Source organism: Daucus carota, chromosome 5 (assembly GCF_001625215.2).
Source record: "Daucus carota subsp. sativus chromosome 5, DH1 v3.0, whole genome shotgun sequence".
Taxonomy (NCBI): Eukaryota; Viridiplantae; Streptophyta; class Magnoliopsida; order Apiales; family Apiaceae; genus Daucus; species Daucus carota.
Window position 1 is genome coordinate 7,324,334 of NC_030385.2, and position 12,976 is coordinate 7,337,309.

Genomic DNA, 12,976 nt, shown 5'->3' on the forward strand with positions numbered 1-12,976 from the left:
AGTATTCCCACTAAGAGAATCTTTTACTACTAGAAAAAAAACTTTCTTCAAGCATGTTTACTGTGTTTCTGGTGTTGACTCCTGAGATGAGCAAGTTTATATTTCATTGAATTTCCAATTTTGAAATATTGGAATATTGTGTTTATTGGAGGGAATGAAGATTTTTTTTTTTTTTTTGGTGACTTGAACAAGTAAATGTTTTTTGGCTAATGTAGGATTGCCACTATCTGTATTAGAGGGACGTTTAAAGACTGCTTTTGCACACTTTGGTGAAGTTCGTCCTTCGTCGAGGTGAGTTTGTTGAATTTGCTTTATGAATATATTGGCATGCGATATCCAGTGCTTTTATGCTTTAGAACATGTAGAGCCTGATGACATCTGGGTTCTCTGCAGTGAATATCTTGCTTGATAAGAAGACAAGGAAACCCTTTGGATCTGCATATGTTTGGTTTGCTTGCAGCGAGGAAGCAGAATTAGCTGCAAAGGAGATGAATGGAAAGGTAATACAGAATAAAATGAACTTTCCCTGATATTTAAGGTTAAGGATACAGGTTAATTATCCGTTATATCCTAACTCTGGACTATACTGCTGTTTTTAGTTTCTTGATGGAAGATTCATTTCGGTGAAACTCGCAATTCCAGGATCTTGCAAAAGCCAAGTGCAGAGAATACCATATAAATTTTGAATAGCAGAAACTGAAAGTGTGACTGTGAGGGGCGATCAATAGTTCTCTGCCTAAGTGGATATGAATATCAACTTTTTCCTCAAACATGTTGAAGTTTCTGAAGATGGTGTTTGCTCAGCACTGGTTATCTTTAAATTTCAGTATATAAATTTGTATGCTCAACTATAAATCATTTTAGTATATTATTTATTTCCTTAAATATAAATTTTAGTATATTACTTATTCTACTTGAGATTCAGTAGAACTTGAGGATAGCCAACAAATATATATTTGTTCTTTCGATTTGTTCATCTTGGAGACACAAGCAAGAACAAGAAAAACAATGGTATATGAGTCTGGATATGGTATTGAAATTTTTCTCGGTCATATATTATCACTTGAATTGTAATATATTTATACATGTACACTGTATTTGTACAAACTAATAGAATCCTTGTTAAAAATGTAAAGGATGCTATTTTAGCCTAAATATTCAGTTCACTTGGAATTATTGGTTAAGAACATTGAGAATAGAGACTCTAGTCTTTATCAAAGATCTATAAAGACATTCTAAATCCTCCTCACATTGTTGCATGTTCTTGTTGAGTGCCATCAGACACTTCTGTGCTCCTTGGATTCTTGAGAAATCAGATTGCAAGTTAATTTTCTGCTTGTATAACGCTTCAATATCCATTTGCATTTCCTCAACTTTGCCTTCTTCGTGTACGCGCTTGGATTGTTTTGATTTGAAAACAAATGACCACCGGTTTTGCTTTGAAGTTTCCATTGCTGGAAATACTGATGAGAAAAGGGACTCGAACATCATTATACTAACTTCTTCAACTTCTCTTAGCAGGCTCACAGTAGCAGATGTCTCATTGCATTTCTTATTTTGAGACTTCTTGAAAGTAGCAAGGGACTTGGAAACCAATTTGTTGACCTTTTTCATACAGATCAAGTAGCTTCCAATTTTGCTTGATACGTCAGCTTCTCTTCTTCGAAGAGATGACTCAAGATCTTGCACTGAAGCCCTCTTTTGTGAGAATGCTTCTTTAGTTAAGTTGCACAAATCCAGCAGCCTGATAGATGCACCAAGAGCTTCTTCAGAATCGCAATGCCTCACTGGCAATTGAAAAAAGTCATCCACACATTCATACAAGTCTTTGAGGCCACTTAGTTTATTGCATAGCGATGAAGTGGATGTGTCATCTGATGACCTTAGTCTACACAACTGCTCCTCCACATCTGCGGCTGAAGGATGAGGTCTGGACGGTAAGCTGATTGAACGAGAATGACTCATATTTTTATGAGGATTGTAGTAAAGTCTTTCAAGTTATGTTGAAGAAGAAAGTGAGAAACTCAATGAGATGTTGCAGCTTTCAGATTGGTTTGATTTGCCTTGAGCACCTTTTATATAATGTAGAGGAGACAAAAGGAATCATATGCTGGCCATAGAAGCTCATTGGAAGCCCGAATGCATTTGCATTTTTATATAATCGAGCACCACATGATTGAAGATATCAAGCTAATGTTTATCTTTTTAAATGATCAAGCACGAGTGGATTTCTTAAGTCTTTCAGACATGGACAGCGCAAAAATGGCTTTTTATAACTCAATGAAATTGAAGAGATGCAATCCAGAATGTGAAAATTTCAATGGTTGTCTGGTGGTTGCAGACAGAAGGAACCTTATCTGCTTGAATATAATTATCAAAGGCTGTGATCCGTATTTGGAGATCATGCTTCATAACCAGAGGCATAGGTAGAACATAATTTCAATCCATGTCATTTAATTCATATTTTATAGGAGAAACCTAACTAATGTAGCCTGCAGATCGGAACATTTAGAATCTTTACACCGTATTTTCTTCATATTCATCCATGTGCAGAATCTCTGTTACAGATTCATTACATAGTATAAAATTTAAGGGATGCTATTTGAGCGGAATAGTAGACATAAGTATAAAATTGGTGCATGTTCATGTCCAATGCATATTTTCTGCTTGTACACAACTTCAAATCTATTTGCATTTTATGAGCTTCATTGTTTCTGTCTTCACTGGCTCCATGTACAGGCGCTGGCTTAAAAACCATTGACCATTGGTTTGTTTTGATGTTTCCTTCCCAGGAAAGGCTGGTGAAAAAGGGACTCGAATACTGTCAGACAGACTTTTTCAACGTCTGTTTAGGGCTTTAGATTTGGGGAAGACCAAGAACAGTTCGTGCTGCTGCGGTTTAGGGTTCAAAAAGGAGTCATCTTGCTGCGATTGAGAATTTACTAATCAGAATTAAAGCTCTGTTTGTCTGTTCAGTTCGATTGAATAATGTTAGAATGAAGGTTTACCTTACTTTTATGACAACTCTATGTTAGTATGAAGGTTTACCTTGCTTTTATGACAACTCTAGAAACGTCTCCCTGGATTTTTCGTAGTCCAGGAGGTTCTCGAGCATTCAACCCACACACAAACGACCACGTTATGGTTCGATATGGGCCTAACGGACGACGAGTTCGACTTGATTGACATATAAATTATGCTTTTTGGTCAATTATGATGTTTGGAGCGAAAGGAATTAGATGGATATGTATACAGGTCCAGTTCCTCGGCATACGATTGCTGGTAGGGATGAGTAAAACCGAACCAAAAACCGAAACTGGAAAAACCGAAAAAAAACCGAACCATTAAAAACCGAATAAATAATATGGTTGCGGTTTGATTTTAAATTTTTTAAAACCATATACAAACCGAACCGAACCAAATTATATTAATTATATATATTTATCATATATATATTATTATTATTAATAATAATTTTATCAAATTTAATAATTAAATTACTCAGACTCTCAGAGTGTCCTTCAAAAGTTGTATTAGCTGCTGGACAGAGAGCTAAAATTTGAAACTTTTTCGGGTATGTTAATGCAGGACTTGTCTTGGTGTTTCTCTAAATTGTACTTTGGTTTTCTCCTTGCTCATCTTTACTTTTCTCTTAATATTGCATGTGTTCCCGGTAAATTTAATCTGCATAAAAACGGCAACATTGAGGACATGCTAATGGTGGAGAGTAGGGGTGTGCATGGTGCGGTTTGGTGCGGTTCCGGACAATAACCGTTACCAAACCGATGAATGCGGTTCGGTTCGGTTAATCATCACTAACCTTAACCGCACCAATTAAAACAGCTTTTCGGTTGCGGTTAACCACTAGACGGTTGCGGTTTTTTTTCGGTTTTTCCACTATTATTTGCTACTCTTGTGCATAATGATTTTTTAAAAACAATATAAAATTTTCATGAATATGTACAAAATGTTCGGTTACTATTTACTATTGTTTCTATACGAGGATATAGGAAACATTACATACTTTTATCTAAAAAACTTTAATACACAATAAAAACTAAAACATACATATTTTGACAAGAAATTAGATGATGTCAAGTCAATAAAATTACCTAAAATCAACTAATCATGAAATTCAAATAAAAAGTTTTCAAAAAGTACATAAATAATAAAATAGGTTTCATAATAAAATTTGATTAGCAGATTAACGGAAATATTTCTGGTTTGCGGCAAATCACAATAGCCCTAGTTTACGATCAAGAGCTCGTCCGAATATTTGGATGCCCGGTTATTTAAGTGACTCAGCAAGTATGCAAGTATGGAAGAAGAACCTCCATATAAAATTAGATGTGAAGTTTAAAAATGACTAAGGTCCTTATTATTATTATTAATAATATATATATATATATATATATATATATATTTAAATATATATATTTCGGTTCGGTTAATTTCGGTGCGGTTTTAGCATAAAACCGAAAATAAAACCGCACCACTAATTTCGGTTTTTCATCTCGGTTATTTTCGGTTTTATTTGCGGTTTGATTTTTTTCGGTGTGGTTTTTCGGGTTTTTTAGGGTTTTTTTGCGGTTTCGGTTTTCTCTGCTCGCCCCTAGTGGAGAGAGGGCTTCTGGAACTTACTTTACTTAAGGTTTATGTCTGCACATATGTTCTTACATATGCTAAACCAAACAATCATACTTGCTAATATTTTCAAGTCTGCAGCTTCACTCTCCCCCGTTTTGTCAACTGTTAAAGCTTTATCAATCTGGGAAAGCTTATTCATTTACTTATTGGTTGCACCTTACTTTCTTGTACTCAAATTCTAACATCTATTTATTATTAAAAAAATAACAAGAAAAATTTTAAATTACAAAAACAATACAAGAAAATTTTTAGTTTGGTTTAAAATCGAAACCAAACCATTTTCAAATCGAACTATGATTAAAAACAGAAAGCGCACCAACGGTATTTGGTTTGGTTTTTGATTTTAGAAACCGAATAAATATGATTACGGTTTGGTTTTCGGTCGAAACCAAACCAAACCAAACCACGCTAATCCCTAATTGCTGGGAAACCTTTATCCAACACACAGTTTGCTGGGAACCTTTATCCAACACACAGTCTTGCAGTCGTTGGATTACATTATCAACTAGTAAAGTTTAAAAATTTTGTTGTATGTCTAGCACTTTCGTTGTACGTCTGCTGGACGAGTAGTTTGTTTATTGATGTATGACGCTTAAAAAGCGCTGAAAGCACATACAAAGTTTTAAGGATGTCTTGAAACTTCTGTAACATTCACTTATTAACATAAATAATATAATATATAATATATTTATTTTATAAATAATATATTTGTTATATAAATATTGAGTAGCATAAAATATAATATATTTATTTTATAAAATGTAATATATATATTTTATATTATATAATATATTATATTACATATATTATATATAATCTATTTAAGATATCTATATTATATAATATATATAATATATATAATATATTATATTTATATTTTATATTTTATAAATAAATAGAAAATAGAAAATAGGTAATCAACATAATTAAATATAAAATAATATATACACAAATGATATTAAATAAGATTTAAAATTTTCAAAAGTCATATATTAACAATCAGATTTTTCTTGAGAAATATAAAATTTTAATTTTTTAAGAAAATATTTTCACTTTTAAAAATTTGTTGAAAATATTATATTTTATATTTTCAGTATCAATGTAGCAACACTTTTGGTTTTTGAGTTCGCCCTAACTACCCATATATTCATCATTAATACCCTAAATATTTGGATCCAGAAAAATGACTCCCAAATGTCATTTAGTAACGTTATATCGTGTATCGTTTTGGTTAACCAAAACACGACAGCGTGTAGAGTCTAATTAGGTTAATCCTTAAAATAGCAAAACGCCAACACCACATGGTCTAGGCCTATAGGGTTTTCATACCAAAATTGAAAATGCTAGATTATCAGCGTCTCTCCGGTATTTGAGGCCATTTTTTCCAACTATGTTATTTTCGGCATTATTTCAAGAATAGGAGATTTAGGGCCATTTTTTCTTGTTTTTCCGGGGCTATGCATGTAGTATAGAACAATAATCTGGATATTTGCTGGTTTGTGCAGAGCAGTTTGATAAATCTAAGTCGGTGTCAAAAAAAATTATTAATATTTCTAATAAATTTTTAAAATTGAAAATTATTTTCATAAAAAAATTAAAATAATATATTTCTCAAGAAAAATCTAATTGTTAATATATGACTTTTGAAAATTTTAAATCTTGTTTAATATCATTGGTGTATATATTATTTTATATTTAATTATGCTGATTACCAATTTTATATTTTATATTTTATAAATATAAATATAATATATTAAACATATTTTATATAGTATATACAATATATTATATGGTATAAATATCTTAAATATATTATATATATTATAAAATATAATATAAAATAAAAATATTATATTTTATAACTTAAATATATTATATTTTATATTATTTATGTAATAAGTGAACCGCCCCATCCTCTTTCTTCCTCTGCTTCGAAGCCGTCGGGGCTTCCATCGGATCTCTACCGGTGGAAAGCCCCAAAACTTTTTATGTTCTTTCTTTCAATAAATTCTCATTTTTCTAAAAGTCAATCTTTGATTGATCTGTTTTTTTAAATCTTAGTATTAGTTTGTTTTTCGGATCTAAGGATTCAAAGCCTTTTCCGATTTGACCTATTTTTTCTTAGATCTCAATTCTACGGAGCTACGGATTTCTCGTTCTTCTCAGCGATTTTGTTCACGAAAGTGGTCCGAGTTATCTTGTTCTGTGGGTTTGTTCCCCAGATCTAAGGATTGTTTCGGTTTAGCTAGTATCTTATTTAGTTATTTGCAATTCAGTTGCTAGTTTGTCAGGTTTAGTGCGCATTTGGTTTTGTTTTGTTGTCTCACCATTTGTGTGAGTTTTGTTAATTTCTCACCGTTTGTGTGAGTATGATGTTTGATTTAGTAGTAAAAATTGTCATCGGATTGCATTCTCGGTCGATAACTCAAACTGGTTATGGCGGAAGCGAAAATGGCGAAGTATGTGTAAATATCATTTTCAACAAATCACGTGATTTTATCTCCAAGAAGAATGGATTAATCAGTGATTGTTTCTGTGTTTTGTTTGTTCGACGCGACTGTTTATGTAGATGCCGTATGGCTTTTTATTATTGAATTAATTCATTTATCAAAAAAAAAAAAAAAAAAAGTGAATGTTACAAAAGTTCCAAGACACTCATGAAACCCTCTCCGTGCTTCTACCGTTTCCGTGCTTCTACCGTTTTTTAAGCGCTAGATACCCATAAACAAACTCTCATCCAGGATCCCCGCTGCCCAGCAATCATACGCTGGGACCCGGAACCATGTATATATACGGTGATTTGTTCAAACCTTTTCACATGAACCCTAACCCAACCTTTTGTGTAGAAATATATATACATGGTTAAATTATATGTTAGAGTCGTCGTGGATACCTATACTCTATTTTGAAACTTTTCGGCGAGATGAGCATACTTTTTCCTCAAACATGTTGAAGTTGCTGAAGGTAGGCTTTGCTCAGAACTGGTTATCTTCAAATTTTAGTATATAAATTTGTATGCTCAACTATAACCCATTTAGTATTTTACTTGTACATGGTCTGATAGCCATAGCAGGCAACTAGAAGAAGGAAGGGCCATTCAGCTTGTTCTAGACCCGAACTCAGGTTTTTATATATTTGCAACCCTTTGTTTTTTGTAAACCGCCCGGTCCGCAACCGACCATGAACTGCCTGTGTACCAGTTCCAAGTTCCGGCACGGCAGGACAAAACAGCGAGCCAGTTATGAGTTTGGAAGGAACGAGCTAGACCCGTCAGAAAACCGGCTCGCCCGCCGAATCGCCCATGTCAGCTCTACTGACATGATGCCTCAGTTGACAAAATGTTGAGTGTCTGGGAATGAATGTGAGGATACACTCCGTAACCAAATTATATAATTAATGAAATGTAAGTTGAACATTGATCTAGTTCTTTTTTGTTTTTCATATTAAGAATTGTTTAGTTAATGTAGTTTAATTAAATGACCTGATAAACAACCATGAACATCCGTGACTAAGACGTGCTAAATGTAGTTTAGATTATCACTCAAGAATTTTACAATCCGTGATTAACAGAAACTAAAACGACAAAACAGAACTAGAGGATAGCCGGAAAATTTATATTTGTTTCTTCGATTTGTTCATCTCAGAGACAAGAGCAAGAACAAGAAAAACAATGGCATATGAGTCTGGATATGGTATTGAAATTTCTCGGTCATATATTATCACTTGAAATGTAATACATTTATACATGTACACTGTATATGTACAAACTAATAGAATCCTTGTTAAAATGTAAGGATGCTATTTTAGCCTAAATATTCAGTTCTCTAAGAACTATTGGTTAAGAACATTGAGAATAGAGACTCTAGTCTTTATCAAAGATCTATAAAGACATTCTAAATCCTCCTCACATTGTTGCATGTTCTTGTCAAGTGCCATCAAACACTTCTGTGCTCCTTGGATTCTTGAGAAATCAGATTGCAAGTTGATTTTCTGCTTGTATATTGCTTCAATATCCATTTGCATTTCCTCAACTTTGCCTTCTACGTGTACGCGCTTGGATTGTTTTGACTTGAAAACCAATGACCACCGGTTTTGGTTTGATGTTTCCTTTGCTGGAAATACTGATGAGAAAAGGGACTCGAACATCGTTATACTGACTTCTTCAACTTCTCTTAGCAGGCTCACAGTAGCAGATGTTTCATTGCATTTCTTATTTTGAGACTTCTTCAAAGTAGCAAGGGACTTGGAAACCATTTTGTTGACCTTTTTCATACAGATCAAGTAGCTTCCAATTTTGCTTGATACATCAGCTTCTCTTCTTCGAAGAGATGACTCAAGATCTTGCACAGAAGCCCTCATTTGTGAGAATGCTTCTTTAGTTAAATTGCACAAATCCAGCAGCCTGATAGATGCACCAAGAGCTTCTTCAGAATTGCTGGAATGGTTCATTGGCAATTGAAGGAAGTCATCCACACATTCATACAAGTTTTTGAGTCCACTTAGTTTATTGCTTAGCGATGAAGTGGATGTTTCATCTGATGACCTCAGTCTACACAAGTGCTCCTCTACATCTGCGGCTGAAGGATGAGGTCTGGACGGTAAGCTGATTGAACGAGAATGACTCATATTTTTTTATGAGGATTGTAGTAAAGGCTTTCGAGTTATATTGAAGAAAGGAGAAAAACTCAATGAGATGTTATAGCTTTCAGATTGGTTTGATCTAGCCTTTGCCTTGAGCACCTTTTATATAATGAAGAGGAGACAAAAAGAATCATATGCTGGACACAGAAGCTCATTGAAAGCCAGAATGCATATGCATTTTTATATATTCGAGCACCACATGATTGAAGCTATTAAGCAAATGTTTATCTTTTTAAATGATCAACCACGAGCGGATTGCACAAGTCTTTCAGACATGGACAGCACGAAAATGGCTTTTTATAACTCAATGAAATTGAATAGATGCAATGGAAAATGTGCAAATTTCAATGGTTGTCTGGTGGTTGCAGACAGAAGGAACCTTATCTACTTGAATTTTAATTATCAAAGGCTGTGTGATCCGTATTTGGAGATCATGCTTCATAACCAGAGGCATAGGCACAACATAATTTCAATCCATGTCATTCAATTCATATTTTATAGGAGAAACCTAACTAATGTAGCCTGCAGATTGGAACATTTAGAATCTTTACACCGTATTTTGTTCATATTAACATCCATGTGCAGAATCTCTGTTACATCTTCATTACATAGTGTAAAATTTAAGGGATGCTATTTGAGCGGAATAGTAGACGTAAGTATAAAATTGGTGCATGTTCATGTCCAATCTATTTGCATTTTATGAGCTCCATTGTTTCTGTCCTCACTGGCTTAAAAACCATTGATCATCGGTTTTGTTTTGATGTTTCCTTCGCAGGAAAGACTGATGAAAAAGGGACACGAATACTGTCAGAAAGACTTTTTCATCTTCTCTTAAGAGGTCTAGAATAACAGAAGTCTCATTGCTTTTCTTATTCTGAGATTTCTTAGAACTAACAAAGCACTTGGAAACCATATTGTTGACCTTTCTCTTACAGATCAAGCAGCTTCCAGTTTTGCTTGATACATCAGCTTCCTTCTTGGAAAAGATGAGTACTCGAGGTCTTGTACAGAAGCTCTAATTTGAGAAAATGCATCTTAGTTGTGTAGCACATATCTAAGAGCCTTACACATGTGCCAAGAACATCTTCACTATCGCGAAATGCATCTTTGGAAATTCGAGTAAATCAAGTAACTCATACAAGTCATTCAGACTAGCTAGCTAGTTACCTTGTTGCATAGTGATGATGTGGATGTCGCGTCTGATGACCTTATTCTGCACAAAATGCACCTCTACATCTGCAACTGAAGAATAGGGTCTTGAAGGTAAATTGATTGAACGAGTATGACTTATACTTTTTGTTGTTTCATTAAAGGCTTCCATCTTATTCAAAAGAGGGAATAGCTAAATGTGATGTTATGTTCAAGGGTTGGCTTAATCATGAGCAGAGGCAATATCACATTTCATCTATGTGGATGGATTAAATGGATAAATAATCAGTCAAACCCAAGTCAATTTGCAAGTAGGTCATCCAACTCAAAGAGCTTGCATCCGAATCACTAAACAAATAAAATTTTCAATCATTAATCTACTGTTAGAAACAATTAAAAGATCAAACGGAAAACTGATGCAGAAAGCTGACATGATTGGTATTTAATTGCTAAGATATCATTAAATTCATGTCAACCTGCAGATGCGCCATCCAACTTTGAAAACTTGCAATTAAGTCATTTAATAATTTATGTATATCATCTTTTCAATTAACATACATGTTTTGATTATGTGATAGATCTATTAATTACGAAGTTTTGAGGGGCAAATTAGTATCATCAGGGCTTGAATTACTCAGACATGCATGCTTCCACCATCTATCTTGTCATCTAGTATTGTTCTTCCATAAGCACCGGTATCAGCGATACCAAAGATCCAAACTAATCATAAAGACCCTCTCATAATCTCACAAAATTTTAAGTAGATTTTTTTCTAAACCAAGTAAATTCTGAACTAGATTGGTGTGACAGAGGATAGGCAGCCTTCTACAATCCAAACTCTCCGAGACAATTCACAGTTAAAATTTAGATGAAAAGGGAACTCAATATCATCATTAAACCAAAAACAGAAAGGACTAACAGGCACACGTTTAGTAAGTAGTAACGAAGTCATTGGCAACACATTAAAACTGAAGGATAGCTGAAGATTTTATTTATGCTCCTATATTTTGTTCATCTTGTAGATACGATCAAAGATCAAGAAAAAAAAAGGTATAGAATGAGTCTGGATATAGTACTGAAAATCTTGAATTGTAATATATTTATACATGTACACTGTATTTGTACAAACTAATAGAATCCTTGTTAAAAATGTAAGGATACTATTATAGCCTAAATATTCAGTTTTCTAGGAACTATTGGTTAAGAACATTGAGAATAGAGACTCTAGTCTTTATCAAAGATCTATAAAGACATTCTAAATCCTCCTCACATTGTTGCATGTTCTTGTCCAGTGCCATCAGACACTTCTGTGCTCCTTGGATTCTTGAGAAGTCAGATTGCAAGTTGATTTTCTGCTTGTATATTGCTTCAATATTCATTTGCATTTCCTGAACTTGCCCTTCTTCGTGTACACGCTTGGATTGTTTTGACTTAAAAACCAATGACCACCGGTTTTGGTTTGATGTTTCCTTTGCTGGAAATACTGATGAGAAAAGGGACTCGAACATCGTTATACTGACTTCTTCAACTTCTCTTAGCAGGCTCACAGTAGCAGATGTCTCATTGCATTTCTTGTTCTGAGACTTCTTGAAACTAGCCAGGCACTTAGAAACCATTTTGTTGACCTTTTTCATACAGATCAAGTAGCTTCCAATTTTGCTTGATACATCAGCTTCTCTTCTTCGAAGAGATGACTCAAGATCTTGCACAGAAGCCCTCATTTGTGAGAATGCTTCTTTAGTTAAGTTGCACATATCCAGCAGCCTGATAGATGCACCAAGAGCTTCTTCAGAATTGCTGGAATGGTTCATTGGCAATTGAAGGAAGTCATCCACACATTCATACAAGTCTTTGAGTCCACTTAGTTTATTGCATAGCGATGAAGTGGATGTTTCATCTGATGACCTCAGTCTACACAACTGCTCCTCTACATCTGCGGCTGAAGGATGAGGTCTGGACGGTAAACTGATTGAACGAGAATGAGTCATATTTTTTATGAGGATTGTAGTAAAGGCTTTCAAGTTATATTGAAGAAAGAAAGAGATAAACTCAATAAGATGTTATAGCTTTCAGATTGGTTTGATCTAACTTCTGCCTTGAGCACCTTTTATATAATGAAGAGGAGACAGAAGGAATCATATTGGCATGACAGAAGCTCATTGGAAGCCAGAATGCATTTGCATTTTTATATAATCAAGCACCACATGATTGAAGCTATCAAGTTAATGTTTATTTTTTTTATATGATGAACCACGAGGGGCTTGCTTAAGTCTTTCAGACATGGACAGCACAAAAATGGCTTTTTATAACTCAATGAAATTGAATAGATTTGAAGAAATTGTGCAAATTTCAATGGTTGTCTGGTGGTTTCAGACAGAAGGAACATTATCTGCTTGAATTTGAATATAATTATCAAAGGCTGTGATCCGTATTTAGAGATCATGCTTCATAACCAGAGGCATAGGCAGAACATAATTTCAATCCATGTCAATTAATTCGTATTTTATATATTATTGTAGGAGAAACCTAACTAATGTAG

At 34.0% G+C, this 12,976-nt stretch overlaps 3 protein-coding genes across 3 annotated transcripts; all 3 read right to left on the reverse strand.

Moving 5' to 3' along the window:
• Nucleotides 1–1,041: 1,041 nt before the first annotated feature.
• Nucleotides 1,042–2,224, reverse strand: LOC108221931 (uncharacterized). The gene has a single exon (XM_017395790.2). It carries the CDS (start codon nt 1,963–1,965, stop codon nt 1,174–1,176), a length of 792 nt encoding a protein of 263 aa, XP_017251279.1. The 5' UTR covers nt 1,966–2,224; the 3' UTR covers nt 1,042–1,173.
• Nucleotides 2,225–8,317: 6,093 nt separating this feature from the next.
• On the reverse strand, nt 8,318–9,503 carry LOC108221253 (uncharacterized). Its single transcript, XM_017395143.2, has one exon. The coding sequence runs from the start codon at nt 9,271–9,273 to the stop codon at nt 8,479–8,481; it is 795 nt and encodes a 264-aa protein (XP_017250632.2). The 5' UTR covers nt 9,274–9,503; the 3' UTR covers nt 8,318–8,478.
• Nucleotides 9,504–11,630: 2,127 nt separating this feature from the next.
• LOC108221254 (uncharacterized) lies at nt 11,631–12,425 on the reverse strand. The gene has a single exon (XM_017395144.2). It carries the CDS (start codon nt 12,423–12,425, stop codon nt 11,631–11,633), a length of 795 nt encoding a protein of 264 aa, XP_017250633.1.
• Nucleotides 12,426–12,976: the final 551 nt, after the last annotated feature.